Genomic DNA, 20,390 nt, shown 5'->3' with positions numbered 1-20,390 from the left:
TGGTCTACAGCACTCTGTATTTCATATTCCTCAATGCTCTCCTCCTCTCACGGATCTCTCCTCTCAGTCTTATTTGAGACACAGTAGCTAAGCTATCTCCAGTGACTGAAACCAGATGGTTTTGAGTCGGATTAGACACAAATATAGGCTGCAGGTCTCTTTATTAATGGGAGCCTGGTGCAAAGCTGTGCTAATGCTGCAGTTGCACAGCTTTTTGGATCAGAGTTGGACTTCTCTCTGCTGACCTTGATATGTACACTAGGATTAAGAGCCTGGGTGTCTCGTGCTGCTGGTGAAGGGTTGTTGTGGATGAAGCAGTTGGGGCAGGAGGGGAGATCTCTTCATTTTACTTCTGGTTCTGACTTATAATCCAGATTCACATTTCTTTAAGAGCTGCTGGGTTTTGATTTCTGTTGTCGGGGGGGGGGGGGGCAAAAATGTACCCAGTATTGGTGGACCATGCTGAAATGACTTGCTTGGGTTCTCTACGTAATGTATGTTTTCAGTTGTATTCTATCAAGGAGGAAACCAGTCCTAGGGTTGTAGCTCATTAGTTTCATGAGCTGCTGCTTTTTCACTCTTTTATAGATTTGCTGAGATAGGTGGTATAGCTTGTCATCCTGTCTCTTTAAGACTTCTTTTTATTTAAGCCTTTAAACATACTGTTTTGAAGAGATGCACGGAGTTTTTTTGTCTTATAAAATTATACTGGGGTCACTATATAAGGGTTTGCTCTTGAAATGCTTATCTAACACAAGAAATATACCTCTGCTGTTGTTCCTCTCTTCTTTAAAAGCCCTGATGTAGCTGGAAGTTACAGTTATATAGCAATTCATTGCTACTTATTTTCAATAGAAAACTTCAGAAATTTTATTTGTCTTCAATTTCTAGGCATAGGCAAGAAGCTGACTTCTTATTTATTTCATTTTTAGCTTAAGAGGATGTATTGGCCTACAGTTCTCTGTGTAAAGTAGATTCCTTCAAAAGGCTTTTGTTTTATCAGCTTGCTCTTTCTTTCCTATGGTTGGGACTTCTTTAAACGAAGTAATGCTCATTGCAAAGTATCACCTGGTGGTGTTAACTGAAACACTGAATGGCAATGCCTCCCCAGAAAGGTGCTTTGTAAAGGTACATTTCTGACATGGGGTCATAACTGACTTCTTTGGCAGTCCTTTCTACTGTAGCTCAAGGCTGTGTGTTTCTGAACGCATGTATTGGGAAGGGTGGCTGTTGGCTTTCCTTTTCTTAGCTCCCATGAAGGAACTGCCTCTCTCCTCTTCGGTTTGTATTTGAAAATGCAGGCTGTGTTTCCTTCTGTGCATGGAGAAGGAACTTTAACATACAATATATGTATGTATTAAAAACAGCATTAGTCTTAAATTGCCAGTTATGTATATACAAAAAGCTTTTTCAGTGGAATGCACCTTGCTGAATACTAGCTTTCTGAATCCAAGAGAAATAATAATCAAGGACATCTCTACAGGTCAAAAATATTTTTTGTGGGGTAATTTAGACATGTAGCCTGCCTAAAAAAAAAAGATTACTGAACTGCAAACAGCCCTGTTATATGAGCCCACTGTGGAATCAGGAGGTGCTATTTGCACCCTGTGCTGCAAATATATGCTGGTTTTAACATAGTGTGAGTTGCCCCACTGAAGATACGGACAGACTTCAACTCAAAGCAGTGGTCTGAGTAAGTATCCATTTTTCTGTCATCAGTCTTCACTGAGCTGTGTTGCATTGCTCTTAATCCCCAGGTTAGACTAAGTGGCAACGCCCGTCTCTGTTGTGATAGCACCTTTGCTAGCTGTGAAGGGACAATCTATACAATAAAAGAGCATCACTTTTTTCTGTTACACAATGGAATGGCCTTGTTGGTTAACTATGCAACTACAAAAGAAAAATGCTTTTATTTCACGCGAAGCAGGGGTGAAAACTTATAAGTGAAGAATAAACACTGATGTTTCTGATAAGCAAGAAGAGCTGAGCTGTCTGGTTTCATAGGTGCCTTTCAGGCTTCTGAAATAGTTGGTTGATTGCTCTTAAACTTTTTTATACTTTGAGCCACTGCTAAGGATTTTAATCCATAGACTTGCTCTTGATATGTTGAAGTGGTTTGTGTTAGAGGCCTCTCTTCTCTTCTGAAATAAATACTGCATTATGGAGAGAAGATGCCTATAAGTGGGATTTAATTTTAGTGTTTAGCTGACAAACTAGCTCAAGATCTCTAATGCTAGTCTCAAGGTACTAACTCTCCTTTTCCTGTGAATGAATCTCATGATAAACCAGTGACTAGTTGTTTGGGGTATGGCTGATAAGTGCTATGATGCTAAGCATGGTATTTTTAATATATTTGTGGTTTTAATGGTGTATTCTGCATGTTGCTTTGAAGTTCTTTGGGTCAGGAACATCATTAAACTAGATCTACCTAGAGAATGTTGGAAGAGGTGACTTAGCCATTGAGAACACAGTTATGCTATGTCTGTATTCAGTAGCATATTTACAAATAACATCATTAATTTAATCAATGGTAAAGTTTTCTTAGGTAAGCTTTGGTGTGCATCTGCTGACTCTTCTCTGATGTGTTGACAAAAATGACCCTTAAGCAAATGTAGATGGAAAATTTTAATGGAGATAACTTTCTTCTGCAGGTGATGGTGTGGAAGACTAACTTTGATGCTGCAGATTATGGTGATATACTGAAAACACAGAAGTCTGACACTACTGTGGATGGGACCCATCACACTCTGGTAGGTCAGCATACAGAAATTGCATGGAGTTCCTTTTCAGTATGCTTTCTGCAACTTGAAAGCATGTGTCTCTTTTAGGTAGTTGAACTACAGAGCCATCTTTCCTTAGTATTTATTTGAGCTGCAGGATGTCTGTTTTTAACCAATCTCATATTGTTTGTTTTGTTTAACTGTACTTACTTTATAAGAAAATAATATATAATGATTTTAAAAGGGAAATACATGTAGTGCATGTGTATACATGCATTTTTTTAACAGCCTGTTTTTAAGCATGTGTGGTAGGCTTGGATGATAGTCCACAAAAAAAGCACAGACATGAGTAACAGCTGAAGTCAGTTTTGCTAGCTGATATGAATCCTTTAGGCTGGTGTCAGTCCTGAAAATAGATATTGTTCATTATATCCTTTCACTGACAGTCAGCAAAGACAAAAGAAATCTCTGTGCATAGACTTCACACGTGAGAAATAAGTAATGTATTATATTGGAGCTTCTTTCCTAAATACCTGGAGACATCAGTTCATATCCGTTGCCTGAACCACGTGTTAAGAGACATCTGAGTTCTGACTGTATCTAGTGGATAAATCCACGAACTGAGTAATTCAGTATGAGGCACTGATCTAAGCGAAGTACTGATGTTGCATGTCATGGCTATTACAAGAGTAACCCTTTAAAGTTACTGCCCATATGAATCATAAGTTTTGCACATGGTGATGCATCACTTAAACTTCTGTATTTTGTCTTGTCAGTCTTCGGATATTTTTGATACATTTGAGTATACCTACACAATTCTGAAATATGTTATTACCGTGGCTGTCTTTTGGTACATCTTGCTCAACGTGAGCTGTAAGCTAAAAAGCAGTTTGTGAACCAGGGGGTTTATGTATATTTGGCACTGCCTCAGAAGGTAAGCTTCTAGCCAACATCTGTTGCTCTGTGGCAACGTCTTTATTCTTATCAACTTAGATCTTCTTTACTGGGCTACTAAGTTTCTGTTCTCTCTTAAACATAGTAGCATTTCTATTTAATGTAACTTCAGTCCATTGCTGGAGGTGTTGGAATAGCTGTAGTATTTTGTGATGGACAACATCAGAGTCTAACTTGCTGCAGCTCTAAACCTGCCTTACTATGTGGAGTGCTCTGTAAAGAAAGCAAACACAACCAGAGGATGTTAGTGTTAGGTGAGTGGGAGAGGATGGTAGCCAGCAATCACAGAAGGAAGGAGGAGGTGAAAGTGTTTATCGATCCTTGGCTGGTTTTGGCTAAAACTGACTTCTTCCTTTTCTTCCTCTCCTGTGTGCTAACTCTGAAGTTATGCAGGCTATGAAACTAGCAGTCCAATGACCTCTTTGTTTATTAGCCTATTGAACTACACTAACTTTGAACTTTATCTGTTTTAATTTAAGACATTGTGTAGTATAATTCTGGGCTGAAATACAGCAGAGACAAAGAAAGCCTTTATGGGAAGAAATATCGTTTTCAGTTTGTAATGTTCCAAGGAATGGCTTAAATAGTGTAGGCAAGGTGTCTGCTAATGGGAGATTATGGTAAGCTTACCCCATCTGTACTGCTGTTATTACAGAGAATACTATCCAGTAGTAATTTAAGGAAAGGAAGGAAATGCCTGAGCTCTTCTAAAACACAGTTCTTCATTATAGAACCTCTTAAGATGTGCATTGAAGGTAGCTACTGAACAAGTCCCTTGAACAACAACTAACCACTCTGAACATCTGTCCCTCCAATAAAACTATTCACCTGTGGAAGAGGGTTTACCTAGCAAAACCTCTAATAGATGCTGCTGGGACCAACTGTTTGTGTACTACTGACAGGCAAATCCATGTCATGTTGTGTTGGTTGACAAGGGGTTGCTCTACTCATGCTCTGAGCCTCTGGGAAACAGGGCACTGCCAGTTATTTGAGGTGTAATATATTGGTTTGGACCAGGTGCTGTGTTTTTACAGAGGGCAAAGTGAATCCATGCTGAGTCATGTGGAAAAGACATGCTTTGGTTTGGGGACCTAAATTACTTCAAAGGAGTGAGTATTTTGAATTGCCACCCAAATGCAGCCTTTGGCTTGGGCATGCAGCATGGGAGCTGCTGATCCCAGCAGTACTACCTGAATATAAAAGGTATTAGAAAGTTACTGTGTTATGCGCAACTTACAGAAGATCAAATTGCACGATAGTCAGTAGGATTCTTCCTTCCTATTTACTCCTTGGCAAATGTGGTATTGTCTTTTGGTCTGAATAACACAAATGATGCTTCCACTAGATCTGTCAGACTAGCTATGAGCATGAATAGAGACTTGTAAATTAAACCTTTGAATGCCTTCAACAGTAAAATTATCCCTGGTTAAAAAGCAGGAGTGAAGGTGGTTGCAATGGAGAGCTTAGGTGCTACCTGGCACAACTAAGACCAACGTCTTAGTCAATTAAGTCTGTTGATGAAGTTCAACAATGTGATCTCTCTTATGCAGTTAAGAACGTTGTTTTGCCTTGAAAGTGTGGTACAGCTCTGTCCTGCTATAAGGGAGTGGAGTTTCCATTTTTGTCATGTCACACAGTCTGATTGGTGCTGCCAAAGCCAATATAGTCTAAATTTTGGGGGGATATTAGCTGTATTGTGGCTGCCTGTTACAAGAACAATTATGTAGCATGCTAGAGCCTATACCTGGTCTGTACTAAGAGCTCACTACACTTCATGAGGATGGAAATGCAACAATATGACTAGTACTCAATATCCTTGTGTATGAGGTTATTAGGAATGCAAAGCTTTAATATTAAGGCAGTTATAATGGCTAAAGTTAGAAGGGGAAGCATAAACAGTGCACTCTGAGAGCCTGTTTTGAATACCATAGGCTAAGTTTAAATTTGGAATTGATATGAAATCTTCTTTGCTGTTAGGAAGAAGCTGATATATCTGAAAATGGCTTGGTTTATTTTACAGAATAAGTATAACCTGAGCATGGAAATCTTGGCTCCATAATAACTTGTCCATTCATGGCAGTCTACTCTTTTCTTTCAAGTGAATTTCATGACTTATCTTTTAGAAATGTATTATGCTGGACTCTTTAAGAGTACTGTCACTGCTACAACTTAATGCAAGACTTAAATTTCACCATATATTCAGTTCCTTCTTGTATTGAGCAAAATGTTTGGTTTTTTAATAATGAAGTACTTAAGTGGTTTTTGTGTAGTTGAGATCAGTTATTTTTTTCCCATCAGAATCAGACTTGAAGCTGCCACCTGTGGCCTTTGATTTCATGCTGAGGTCACCTTTATCTTCAATGAAAAGTGAAGCTGCTTCATCTTTCTCTACTGCTGCGTTAGTGTGTCAGGATTCCACTTCTTGAATAATACTGAGATTTTGCAGACATTTTGGGATGTAACTATGTTTAAAACAAGCATATAGGTTATTTAGTTTTGGTACCCCTAAAACACGTGAATGCTATTCTTGACACATCTCAAATCTGTTTCCACCGTTTACTTAAGTCAGAGGGAATATTTTTCCAAGGAGAGCTTATGCTCTCCTGCGTAGCTGTGTAATTTTTTTCTTAAGCATTGTGAAAGCACAAAGACTAATCAAAACAGCGGCTGTGTAAAAACACTCAATTTAGTATCCAGTTTCTCATGGGGAGAGTCAGACTAACGTGCAAGTGCTAAGAAAGAATAACTGAACACAGACATCAAAACCAGTTTGTCATCAAGATGAATAGGAAGAAAAAAAGAATCTTAAATAACCTGTGGGATAAGAGGCATGAAACACCGCCAAGGTTGGTGAGCTTGAAAACAAACTTGCTCTAAACCAATTTGCACTTCCATAGGCAGAGGGGGACTGGTGCCTTTAGAAGATGCTGGTTTTTCAGGCCATTGGTTAAAGTTCATTATGAATCAGGGTACTGGGCTTGTTTGCAACAATAGGCATGAACTTCAAAGTTGCTCTGCCCACCTTCTTGTGTTTTCTGTAAATATGAGGCTTGGGAGATGCAGCTTGCTTTGAAAGTAAAACTGCTCCATGCAAGGACTAATGCAAATGAAAGAGAAGCTCATGGTGAGCAGGAATTGCAGTCATGACTATGGTGTAAAAGCATAGACATGAAAGTGTGATAAAGAAAACAAAACACTAAAGCTGTCAGAAGTGAATTATAAATATCTTAGTGTAGATGTGAGACTCTAAATGTTACATCAGAATTACAGTAGCTCTGAAATAAATGCTTAGTCTTAAATTATAAGCTAATGATTGTTGCTATTAAGTGTTGCATAATTGCCTTGAAAACTGAAGTTGAGGGCAAGCATTTGTGATGCATGCTGTGTGAAGCTGATGGGAAGAAATGAAGTCTTCTAGTCTTGTGTCTGGATCCTATAAGCATTTGTGTTTGCTTGGACCTAGAATGTAAGGCGTAAGAGTAAATTCATGCTTTAAGCTGCAATATTGAGTGGTGAGGACCTAAAGGAAAGTCAGAATAAGAGGTATAGATTTTGCATGTGATGTCATAAATATGGGCTCTTATGCTTGTCCTGGGGTCAGTAACTGTAAGCATAAGGGTCTATCTGTATGAAGATTTGTGTAGGATCAGATCAAAGGACATGTTCATGGATCTGATATGTTGTGAAAACATTCATCATATAATGTATTCTTTCCAGAGAGGGCAGGTAACATGTTTTATTTTGGGGGATTTGGTGGTGAGGTTTTTTCCCAAATACAAGGAAAGCTTCGTACATGCGGTTACAGCTGACGTGAGTAAACAAGAACACTTGTTTCATTATGTGACAGACTTGCTGCTATTCTTGACTAATTCCAAGACGACTATGTATGGTCAAGTGTTATGAGCAAATGCTGAACAGTTGATGTCACATGGACAGTTAGAAAGTGCTTGGGTGTTTAAATAAACTTGTACACTGAAAATTATGAGTAAAAACATTGTAGTATAAGCTAAGTTGGTAAACAGTTTTTCATGCAATATTACGAAAAATAGGAGATATTCATTGATACAGAGATTCTTTACTCAAGCCTAAACATAAACCTTTAGGCATATTGTAACTCTTGGTGCAAAATACTACTTTGCAAAGGAGGAGGCTGATGAGGAAACTTTAAGCCTCTACATAAGCTTTCTAAAGAAAAATACTTTAAAATGTGTTTGTGGCAGTACCTCAGAGGCAAAGCTATCTTGAACAGGGGGAGTGGGAGCTTCAGATGTCCAAAAGGCAGTGAAATGCACAGTCCGCAAGGGTTGTGTGTAGTCTGTTTATCTCAAGCTTAGGGTATCCTGGTGAGAGAGGTACAGCAGAACATAAGCTTACAGGTGATGGGGAAGTGTTTCTCTTGCCAAGAAGTCTTTCTGCTCTTTTGAAATTCAAGAGCACATATTTTAAGTATCTTTAGCTCCTTTGAAGTTAAATAGTCCTCAATTGTGGAGCTACCAAATTTGAAAGCTAATGGCATAGCAGACTTCACAAAGTTAAGCTTGGGAAGAGCAGTGCTTCAGTGGAAAGGACTTTTAAACAAGTAACCTGTGACTCTTCAAATGTGTTTTTTGGTTAAGATAGGCATTTAGGCCTCTTTCTACACTTCTGGGTTTAAAATTTTCTCCAGACATTGGACTGTGCTTATTTCTTCAATGGCTATTTTTCCAAAATAGTTCTGTTGAATAGGATTGGAGACTAATTCCAAAAAATGTCATCTGATCATAAAGCTGCCTGAGGCCTATAACTGAATGTCTAAAGCTGACTCTCTCTCCTTTGCTGGTTCTGTTTTGTGTTTGGTGACCTTGGGTGCCTCCTGTGCTCAGCCCATGGTCTCTGTGCTGACTGCAACAAGTCCATTCTGTCAGCCACTTGTTCCTTGTGTAAATAAATTCCTCCCGAGTTACTCATAGGCCAGATGTGCCTTTTCTTCTTTTGACCTTTTGGCTTCCAAATTGGTAACTATCTCTAATTTTGGCATCCGTTAATACTTATGAATACTTCTGTACATTTTTTCTTTTTTTTCTTGCTGTGAAATCCCGTCCTGGGAAGCAGTTTCATTGCACAGAGCTGCAACTCTTCGCAATTGGATGTGAATGTGTGTTGTCGTTTGCACCTCCTCTGCCCCCTTCTATTTATTTATTTTTAAGAGTTGTAAGAGAGGAATCCTGTATTCAACAGCAGGGGTTCCAACTTTCAGCCTTCAGGATAAATGTGGTCTGCAAAATGATTGTTTTTCCTGATCTGCATGTCACATTGTTTTTCTGAGGATGCGTTCCTACTCCAGGAAGCTTTAGTCTGGTACATGATTGCCTTCCTCTTGGAATAGGTAGGTAGATTATTTACTTAAAAGAACAACAGTGTGATGAGTGCTCAAGATGTTTCCACTGTTCTCTACCCTGCTTGGCTGTCCGAGCAGAAGCTTCATGGGGATGGGCAGGAGTCTTACTACGACTGATCACACGATGCTCAGGAGCTCTTCCCCACATCCTTCACAAGCGGTGCAGTTGCAGATGGTTACTCATAGCTGTCTAACCTTCACTCTTCCTTCATGCAAGGAAGCCCGCTCATGTAAGCCTGTTGCAACATGTGACCTCATATTTTTTTTGCAAGGAGACAGAGGTTCAACAGGAACAGAGGAAAAGGCTTCTTTCCTCTCCCTCCTTTGTGGAGTGGATACCTTGGCCTGTGCCTGAAGAGGCTATGCTTGTAAACCTTGTGAGAGCCAGAAGCATGTAGTTTTCTTTCATTGCTAATGTTCCTCTTTTAGTAAGAGCAGCTAGGAGTTCTTTCTGTGCAAGAAGTGTGCGCCTGTGGTGTCTTCCACTCACCTTGCTGGAAACCAGAGGTTTAGAGCGGGATGAACTCTAACCCCCAAGAGGTACCAGACCCTTAGTTGACTAAGGGAGCTGTCATGATGAGCAAGCCTGGCTAGCTGAGAACGTTTGCTTGATCTCTTCCTGCCTGATTCAGCATCTTCAGACTCTGGGAAAATAATCATTCTTCCCATTGTGGTAGTGGTGGTTAGTAGGAACGATGGCTAACGTGGGCCAGAAAGAGCACACTGCCCATTCCTGTATGAACACACCTTCTTGTTAACAACAGTTAAGACGTTCTTGTCTTGCATTGTGTGTCTACAGTCCTATCACCGTGGTACAGATAACCTGGTTCCAGCCCAGAACATCAGGCAGGAAGGCATCAGTGTTGCATCATCTGTTCTGTGGGTATCCCCTGAGGGAGTAACCCCTCGGTTTCATCACTGAAAAGGCTGGATCCCACTGAGCTCTAGTCTAGCTCTAATTCATTGGAGGATAAAGTCTAGCAACAGTACCAGGTTTCTTCGTATCAGGAAGCCTGAGTTTATCTGAGCAGAACTGGATAGCTGTATCAGTTGACTGTGCTCTTTGTGGAGCTTCACTGCAGATCTCACTGATTTCCTGCATCTTAATTTGACTGTGAGGCTGCATCAGAGCAAAATAAATGGTTTTCTCTCACTCCACTAAATAAGTGTCTACCTCACAAACAGCTAACAGCAGAGCTGCTTTCTGGAAGATATTCCAGAAAGCCTCTGTTAATGGCTAGCCCTCTAATACTCTACTCAGCTTTTTTCTTGTTGCTGTGTGAAACTGAATTTTTCACAAGCTGATGGGTTTTGTTCCTATGTTGTTGCTCTTTTCCCCTGAAACTTTTGGGTTTGCTTTTCTCTTGATCTGGTCAATGTAAGAAGAGGAGGGTGTGCATGACAAACAAGTGAAAGCTTATGTCTTCTCTGATTTTGTGTTAACATTTTTTTACACATTGTTGCAGACTGTTTATCAGAGTTTTCATATCTTGTCTTGATGAGGGACTTGAGAGAGGAAAAGACAGGGTACAGGCACCCTCAGCTTGCCTTCCCAAGAGGCTCTGAATGACTGCAACAACCTGCAGCAGCTTTGGCCTTAGTGGATGGGAGCAGCCATGCTGCTACAGCTGTTTTCCCTTGTGTTCTGGTTTGACAAGATTTTTTGCAGAAATAAGAGGATCGGCTTTTAATTTCTGTCACCTTACAGCAAATAGGTATGTTCTTTAAGCCTTCTGGAACAGTAAGGCAAGCCCTGACAAGTCATTATTGGTCAGAATAAAAATTGCCTTTTAAGTTCAGCATCTCAGGCTAATTAATGTAAATTCACCCACTTAGGTTGCTGCTGTATGTGGCTTGTTTTAATGCTTGAGTCATAATTCAAAGAGAAGAGATGGAGGCAAGATTTGTATTTTTTTCCAAGCTGTTATTCTGTGTCAGCTTTGAGATGGATGAAGGTGGCTCAAGCTTTAAAAGTTTAAGATCTCAAACTTGTCTGCTAAAATCCAAACTTCAAGCAAGAGTAATAACAAATGGGCATGTTATAATATGCATGTCTGCATACATTTATATATACATAACATGCATTATTTACAAGTAGGTAACATAGGCATGCACATGATATATAAGTTGCATAGCATGTACATATTTCATTAGAAAGAGGCAAGTGATTCTGATGAAAATGAGCTGGAAGCTGTTGTTCACACTTCAGGAGATCACTGTGTGTGTGTTGTTTCTTGCCTTGGAGACTGTTGCTTTTAGTGTAAAAGAACTGGTAGCTGGATAACCCAAGACTGAAGATAAACACTTTTTTTCAGTGTTTGGCTGCTTTTTCTTAGGAACTCTTCCCAAGAGCAATCTTAAACAGGGCCAGGGAACAGTAGTTCAATTCTTGGTGAAAATTCTTACCAATGGTTGTCACTTATCTTTTTGTTCCTATAGTGGCTTGTTTTCCACACAGAACTGGTCCTGTGAGATTTTTGGTGCTGTTATTCTCCAGGAGCAGTGTTAGGATAGGCAGTTGAGCATCACCTGTACAACAAAGCTCAATTATTCCATCCTAAGTTCTGGATGACCTCTTAGTATCTCCTAAGAAAACACTAGGACTGATGGGAGGGGAGAATTGGTTAAGGGAGGTAAAATGCCAATATGAAGTAGGAAAAGACACATCTAAAAGGCTGAAGACTACCCTTAGCTTTTCCTTCTCAATAAATACAGACCTGCTTTAGTTTTTTAAAACAGCTGGTAGTCACTAAGTTTCACCTGTCCATGCACTCTTTAACTGGGCTTTCAATGGCTGGCATCACTGTTTCCCATTTTCAGTCATCACAGAAATTCTATTTGTGCTTTTGGAAATGTAACGTGTGAAACTTTCCCATTCTTCTTTGATGTTTGTAGAGGGCTCTTTAGCTATTTAAAATGTAACCAAATTGGAGAGGAGCTGGCTATTGAAAATTAGTTCCTATTATTTTAGCATCTTTCCTTAGTAAGACTGTGAATTAATGTAGTATTGCATTAATTACTAGTCATTTGGAAACTCTAGCTTTATTAGAGGTACATTCCTTACTGGTTTTGGGTTGTGGTGATCCCCTTTGCCAGAGCTTATCAGATTTCTATTCCTTCCAGTGCCAAATACACTCCTCCTTAGGAATTGGTGCAGGGATCTACTTTCCTTCAACTTTTTGTATAAAACAAAGATCACATAGCACAAAAAGCCATGAGCCCGATCTCGGCGGTGCTCAGTATATATAAACCAACTGAAAAGCACGGACAGCATGTAGCTCGGATGCTTTTAGCAGTCCACATAGATGCTTGTTACCTGAAGTTACCTCAAAAACCATGATACTAATGTCTGTCTTGGTTTAAAAGTGACACTTACAGAGTATAGAGAAGTTAAGCAGACCAACAGACAGTGAACCAGAAGAGCAAGGTCACTGAAACACAGGAGGGGAACAGCTCTTCCCTTCTGGCAGGCAGGAGCAGGGTGAGGACCTGCTCTTGGCTGGAGATTGCTGGGCAGCATCACTTGCAGAGATAGGATCCTACTATTTCTGAAAGCAAATGCAAATTTCAGTCCAACTGCAGTCTTCTATGTATGGATAGGCTGGCTTCATGCATGTTTGAGTGCTGTAGCTGGCCATTAGTTGTTACCCCTGTTTCTTTCCTTTCTGGCAGCTTGGCCAGCAGAGCTGGATGGTATGATGCTGCTTCACTTAAATTACACAAACCTTACTCCATCCACCTGCCTCTGCCAGTGGTTCACTTGGGCTTTGGCACAAGAGTGCCTTGGGATTTAAAGGGGTTTGAGGTGTACCTATTAACTCTATTTCTTCTTGGGGTTATCACAGACTTAACATATGTGGGTCTATGGTGAAACATGGCCATTACTGTAGAGGTGCCAAGTTTTAATGTTTTAACTTGGTATTTTTAGTAGCACTGGTAGAGAGAAGGGTTCTGTCTAAATAATTTCTGGCCTCTTGCTTACCTAACCCAACTTACCTTTTGGTGTGAAGCAAAAATGCAAACAAAAATGAAAGGGAAGTAATGTTCTTTTCACCTCCCTTCTCTTTCTCTCCTCCTCCCTCCCAAATCCCCTTCCATTATCACAACTTGAATCCTGAAATAAGAGGTGAGTAGGGATGAATGGTCCTATGAATTGTTTCACAAAACAAATTCAACTTGTATTTAAATTCTAGTTGTTACCTATGCTGGGCTGGACAGTAGATGTAGAGTAATGCAACTCTTGAAGAATGTGATTGCTCTAGAAATTTCAGTGCTGCCTTGAAGAGGGGATGCTTTTCCAGTCTAGAGAAATGTGCTTGTGCTTGGAGAGCTGTGTTCAGTCAATGATATTTTGTACGTAGCAGGGAGAAATTAGGTTACGTCTCAGTTTTTAATGAGTCCTCCAATCTAGCATGGTGTACTCTATCTGACCTTCCTGTGAAGCTTACCTTGAAGCTAATATGCTTCCACTGGATGTCACTGTTGCTCTCTGGGAACACATTTAAAATATCACTTTACCTGTGGTGAAAATGACTCCTTGAAATAGAAGACTTTTTAAATGGTATTTTTCTCTCATTTGGATTAGTAGAATTGGGGTCTGAATAAACAGTGTACATCACCTTTGGGAGTTTTCTGCTCCTCTGTTGTTTCTAGGGGAATTTTTTTCAGCTAAGATAGTAAATTTTATTGCACTTAGTGAATTTTAATACATTGGATGTCTGTATTGAGTACATTGGATGTATGTGTTGCTTAAAGGGAATGCCATCTTTCTAGATACTTGAAAATTAATTCTTGATGACATCATTCTCTTTAAAAAAACCAAAACAACACAACAACAACAACACCTCAAACAGTAGATACACTGTGGAAATTGATTTAAAGGGACTTAAGGTAGAGCTGAAACCTACCCCTTCGCACCACTCAGTTCCTCCCTTCCAGTGGAGAGGATTGAAGTTAGAAGGGAAAGTAAATTTCCTCTGGATTGAATTGTAAGAATCCTACTTTTTATTAGTAGGTGTAAAATTCAGGTAGGTAGTTATCCTATCTATATCTTCTAAATATCACCATTTAGAAAGCAAAATGGCATTTTTTTAATTGTCCCTTGCAGTTTTACTACGGATGTACATGTGTTGTGTAGTTAATACTTCCTCCCCACCCCCTGATCAGTCCTATAATAGCTGTCCAGAATGCTGTTTAGCCAGAAGAATTTTCATAAGAGGCTCAGTAAGAGACCTCTGGAATGAAGGCTGATTAATTTTCCCCTTCCCCCAAGTAGTTGCACTGTGCTGTCTTTAAGTGGTTGCTATAAATAAATCACTTCTGTTTTCCCTTTGTCACTGAGAGCTGTATTGTATTCTGAAACTGCTCATCTATTCTTCCTTTAATGTTCAGCTGCTTCTCACTATACTCCCAGTGCTTAATAAGCAGATGTTGTAATAAGATATTTAATGGCAAATACACTTGTTCGGTTGTGCCCAATAAATGGCACACTTGAACTCTGACAAAAATAGATTAAACCTCTGCAGCAGTGTCATTGTTTCTGCTGCCTGTCCCCAGGATTCAGCTGGCACTTTACCTTGCAGGTGGGTCAGATGGGAGCACAGGTGTCTCTCCCTAATAGTGATGCTCATAAGTACTGAGACTGTCATGAAGCTGATGCATATTTCAGGGCTCTTTCTATATTTTTGCAATGTTTTTCAAAATCTGTTAGAATTTAAATCACTAGTGGCTGGCTCACCACATGATATAGATTACTATTAGAAGGGTGGCTGTAGTTTGGTCTGTGAGGGTTTTCTTGTTCATTCTTATGGACAGTAGCAGGGATGACTTAATCCTCTTTTACAAAATTTGTAAAAATTTCAATCTGGGGGCAAGTCAATTCTCCCTCACATGGGTGCACATTTTCTTTCAAATGTACTGGCTATTAAGGTAGTGGTAAGTACAAGTTGTAGTCTGGCTGTTAAGGGAAAGTTTCCAAACATTTCCCTCTTTTGTTAAAATGTAAAGGGCAAAGCTTCCCCTGAAGGACCCCACAATGATGCTTACCACTGTCAAATTTGGAAGCTGTACTAATGATTTGGTAGAGGCAGCCTTATTGCCTTTAATGCAGCTCCAGCCAGTGTCACTGCTGTATTTGAACTACGACAGAACGACAGAAGTTCAGGTAGGTGCTTATGGCAGACAACCTGTCCCTCTGAGCATTGCAGTCTCTTTCCAATTTTTTAATGAAGAGTGTGTTTGAGCTCATCAAAATGTTTGGCAGCTTTCTAAAATTAATGTTAAACAAAATTCTGGGTGTCCATTTGGATTTAGGATACCTGTGAAATGCCCCAGCATCAGCCCTGTGAAGTCCCAGTTGTGTTTTCTTAGCAGGCAAAGCTTTCCTGGACTGTACAAAAAAACCCCAACTCTGTCATGAGAAATCTGAAAGGATTCAAAACAAAACAACAAAAAAACACTGGTTTTTCTCTCCTTGATGCCATGGTATCATTGTTCCCCTGTGTTCACAAGGCTTCTGTTACCTGGTAGCAGAGGGACATGCTCTGGGTAGTGTCAGTACAAATATACCTACTTGGGCTCCTCAGCCCCTTCAAAAAAAAGTGAGTTGAAATTAGTCAAGTGAATCTGATCCAGATGGATGCAAATGTTCTGCTTTAACCTGTGAAAAAGAAAGCGCTGTGCCTTTGAGATGCAGCAGTGTGCATGTCCACCTTGGCTGGGCTGGCTGTCAGCAGATCCTTTGCTGTTGTCCTCCTGTTCTGTACATTGTGGGTTGCATTTATGGCTTGCAGTGTTTCTGTGTGTGGCTAGCTGAGGTCTTGCAGGCATTTTCAGTGAGCTCCACCTTGCGCTGGACATGCCTATGTTGAACAAATCCAGGCTTAACCCTTGTTGAATGTTGGTGCAACCCTTCAAGTCACACCAGGGGAGGTTTAGACTGGATATTAGGAAATTTTACTTCACTGAAAGGGTTGTCAAGCACTGGAACAGGCTGCCCAGGGAAGTGGTTGAGTCACCATCCCTGGAGGTATTTAAAAGCCGTTTGGATGAGGTGCCTAGGGACATGGTGTAGTGGTGGTCTTGGTAGTGTTAGGTTTACGGTTGGACTCGATGATCTTAAAGGTCTTTTCCGACCTATACAATTGTGTGATTCTGTGAATGCTGTATATAGAGCCCCTCTTTGAGAAGCCTACTTGGATGGGTCCCAGAATTCAGATTGAGCTTGATGCCATCAGAGCGGGTGGGATGAGTAAGAACCTAGAGCAAACTGACTTCAGCTTCTCTGCCTGACTGTTTGTGGGCAGTGATTCAAAGTGCTGTCTGTAGGTGTGGGTGTTGGATACTTGTTTTTTGCACCTGCTGTGGCAGGGAAGGCTAGGTAGGATGTGCGTGTTCCTAGAACTGAATATTCAAAGACCTTGGTCAGTTGAGAAGCCTCCCTTTTGGAAGTCACTCTCCATGATACATTGACATAGGTTTTTATTTGCTGGCTGAATGTGTCCCTGGCTTAGACAGATGATTTAACTCAGAACTTCATTGCTGAAGGTATGAGCTACAGGTTATCTTCTTGATGATGATGGGCTGTAAGCAACCTTTCAAGTAGATGTGGTTGAAATGGGGCAGTATGCCATACTGTCATACTTCTATTTTTAAATTTAGATATACTTCTGTTCCTGGGAGTATTGCCACCAGAGTGCCTTCAGGAGCCCGCACAGGCTTTGTGGAGGTGGCTTGCTTGGCTTTTCATGGGGGTGGTACATGGCCTGTGAGCTGATCAGCAGAATGTAGCATCAGTGACAAACAGCTGCTGCCACCTCTGGCTTCAACTTGACATGATGAGGGACCACCTGACTGCTAAAGCATCAGGTGTGGAAACATCTATGCAATATTGCCCTTGCAGATATGCCAGACTCTTAAACTTTGTGGACTGTAGCAAAGAGAATATCAACTCCGAGTTCAACCCAGCAGCTTTTTATGAAAAGCTGTCTGACATATGCTATAAAGATAGAGGGAGAAAACATGTTGGTACAGTCATTTTTCTGCTTCTGTGAGTCAGCTTGTTCTAATGGGTTTTGAAGTGGATAGCTCATCATCATTTGGGGTTTTTAAGTGCAGGTTGTATGCAGTGTTGTTAGCTCACTCAAATTTCTGCTGTGCCATGATTGACTGGCCTAAAGTTATATCATCAAAATATTATAGTCAGCCTTAAAATAACAAGAAAACATGCTTTTTAATGCTAATTGCCTATTGAAAAGCAGTGTTTTGGTTTTTTGTTTTTACTTTTAAATTTGAACAGCAAATAGCAGCTTTGTAAGGCTGGCTTTATCTCATCTCTGCAAGAGCATATTTTAGTTGATTAAATCAATGCATCAGTGAGCAACATGTGGCTCTTGGGCTACCTGCAGCACAGCAGTAGTTGGAGTGTGGCTCCCATGCTGGGGCTGTGCAATGTGACCTGGAGTGTGGGCTGTGTTGGCCTAGGGCCTATAGATAATCCAAATTATCGAAGCAAGAGGGAGGAAGCAAATTAGCGGAGGCTGGTGTGGCTGGTACCAGCTGATACCCAGCTGTATCCCAAGCCTGTGGTGTAGCACGGTGATCCCTGTTGGAGCAGTTGTTATATGTATCCTTTAAACCTTTCCCTTTCTTTCCTACTCCTTATGCAAAACTGGTCTTGCAATGCTTGGCTGTATGAGGATAGTTTGGTTGGCAGGGTCTGGAAGAATGGTTGGCCCCTAATAGCAGTTAGTGGACAGCAGCAAGCCGTTCTCTATTGCTGTGACCTCTTTTTTTCTTTTCTACACCCCCTTCCCCTCCCCCCAGTCTCCAGCTTCCCTATGTAGTCGTGTTTCTGTTCTTTGCGCTGCTTATTGCTTATTTTGCCTAACCTTTGGGCTGGACCTCAGCCTTGGGAGAGTCTTTCTGTGGTCTAAATCAGTGACCCCCAGCAGCACAAGTTTTTTTTATATATTTATTTTATATTTATTATATTTTTATATATATTTATAAATATATATTTTTTGTGTGTGTATGTGTATACGCATATATGTGTGTGTATATATCTTCATAATGCACTAAACAGTTTTGGGTTTAAAGTTACGTGAGCTGGTCTGAAGTCTTGTTGCATCTTAGTTGCACATCTGCATACACCAGGCCTGAAATATAGAGATGAGCAGGTAAATCAATACAGCGCTGATGAAATGTATTCATAGTAGTGCATATGAGAGAAGAGATGGAAGCAACTCTTTATTTCTTGCTTAGAAAAAGTACATGCGGGAGAACTTAGAGACCATTTTTCAATCTGTCAGAATTCCTTGCTGCTTTGTTGATTTGCAAACTTCATTCATTTATGTGAGTAATAAGTGCATGGGATGGAGCTGCACCAGACATTGGGCCATGGAGAACTACGTTTTGCGTGCTGTGATCTTGCCTTTAGATTCAAATCTTGTCTGTTACTGTAAATTGAGAAACTTAAGTCTGCAATTGCTTAATCAGTTGGCTACCTTGTTTAGTTAGATAAACTTCTCTGAACTCCTACTGGTGGTAATGCAGATAAATAATGCAAATAATGTTTGTCCTAGAAGAAAGATACCATTTTGAAAGGGAAGGAAAGAAGAATAAGTTCTGTAGTAAAGATCTATTTGTGCTTTTAAAAATTTATTCTGAATGAAATATTCAAGCTTGCATAACTAAAACAGTTGAAATTGAAACTTCAAAGTAAACTTGTTCTTAACATTAATGAGGAGGGAAAACCAGTTTGAGATATAAACAAAATGACTAAATCAAAACTGTCTGGTTTAATGCATATTGGAACATCTTGCTTTTGCTGAACTTAACTATGGTACTGCATCCTTGCCTTCTTACAACTACCAAACGTGGAGAGAGGCTTTTGCTGCACTCTTAGAGTGAAATAATTAGACTCCCCTCAGAGTAGCTTACTTAATTCTTATAATTTGGATGTAGTACTTGGATGTAGTACTTCCACATGGCTCCATAAGTCTTCGTTTACCTGTACAGTCTATGCCTGTGTACTACATAAGCATGCCAAAGCTCTTTGCACATATAAAACTTGAACCTTGCAGGATGGCTTCAAGATTATTATCCAAGGTTTGCCTTTCCTGATGAAGGTTTAAAAACAAACCAACCCCCCCCCCCCCCCCCCCCCCCCAACAACAACAACAAAAAAACCCCCCTCCACCTGGTAAAGACAGACAAGTCTGCAGCAGCTTTTCCTCTTTACAGCTGTGGCAAGAACAAACAATTCCTGTTCTCTTTTGCCATTTTTAATTGCATAGACTGTCCCAACATAAACTGTTCTTTACTGTTTATGCTCCCTGAAAGAGCAATCTTTCTCCAGTTGTTTGCATTGCAATAGCAGATTGTCTGTTTGTTTTTCTAGCAATCAGAAATGGATTGTGGTGTTCATCTTAAGAAAACAAAACCTCAGGATTCTGGTAGGAACCATGCACAGCAAGAGGAGGAGACCAGTCTCGCGAATACCTTGGAGCATATTATGGGACAGCTGGATGTTCTGACTCAGGTATGGTTTGCTCTTTAATTTTGCAATGAAAAAGGTACCTCTGACTAGAAGAACTGGGAATATTTTGCAATAGTTTCATAGAATAAAAGTGTGGTTAGTTCAAAACCTCTGCGTTTTAGTAGTTTTTTTGAATCTGTCTTCATCTGCTTGTCAGCTTATCTCTGTCAGTTCCCTTGCATCAACTTCCAGCTCAGGCCCTGCTCTTCCCCTAATTCCTCTATGCTGCAGTGTAGCAGAGTGCTACTTGAGCCAGCTCTGGTACCTTGTGCTGTTAGCCAAGGTTTATCTAAGGTGATGCCTAAAGGAGTGGTTGGCAGTAGGACTCTGTTTTGGTGAATAATCTGTGTCTCTCTTCCCTCCTCCATCATACTGCAGTCTATAGGTAAACTCTGTTCAGATCCTGCTCCTTTCCCCCACCCAACATTCACCTACACAGTCCAATTTCTGCAGTATTCTCCTCCCAACAACAAGTCTGGGCCCTTCTGTGCCTCATCTCTGAAACATGCTTTTCACCCACAGCTAGCAAACAGCTAATCCCTTTCTAAAGCATTAACACACAGTTCTTCCGCAGAGTCACTAAGCAATGCTTGAACAGTACCAACCGTTAATGGTGATCATCACACTATGTGTTTACTTAATAAGAATTTGGGGATAGCTGTTTTTTGTTTAAATAGCTGCTTATTGCTCCTGTGAAGAAATACCATTTCTGATCACTGTCTGGGGCTGAACTTCATTGTGTATTTTTGAGGTATGTGAGAAGCAGGGAGAAAGCATGGGATAGTAAACACTGGTGATCTCC

General features: G+C 40.4%; 1 protein-coding gene across 8 annotated transcripts in view; it reads left to right on the top strand.

Moving 5' to 3' along the window:
* Positions 1 to 20,390, top strand: part of POC1A (POC1 centriolar protein A) — a 116,735-nt gene that overhangs the window by 61,563 nt on the left and 34,782 nt on the right. For 7 of the 8 annotated variants that reach the window (XM_075514469.1, XM_075514472.1, XM_075514473.1 and 4 more), the window contains 2 exons: positions 2,652 to 2,750; positions 19,451 to 19,591. In XM_075514469.1, coding sequence (XP_075370584.1) covers positions 2,652 to 2,750; positions 19,451 to 19,591 — 240 coding nt within the window. The remainder of the gene's footprint in view (positions 1 to 2,651; positions 2,751 to 19,450; positions 19,592 to 20,390) is intronic. The other variant, XM_075514476.1, reaches the window with a different exon arrangement.

Source organism: Mycteria americana, chromosome 11, assembly GCF_035582795.1.
Source record: "Mycteria americana isolate JAX WOST 10 ecotype Jacksonville Zoo and Gardens chromosome 11, USCA_MyAme_1.0, whole genome shotgun sequence".
Lineage (NCBI taxonomy): Eukaryota > Metazoa > Chordata > Aves > Ciconiiformes > Ciconiidae > Mycteria > Mycteria americana.
Note: the sequence above shows the minus strand (reverse complement) of the source record. Positions and strands in the feature narration are given on the sequence as shown.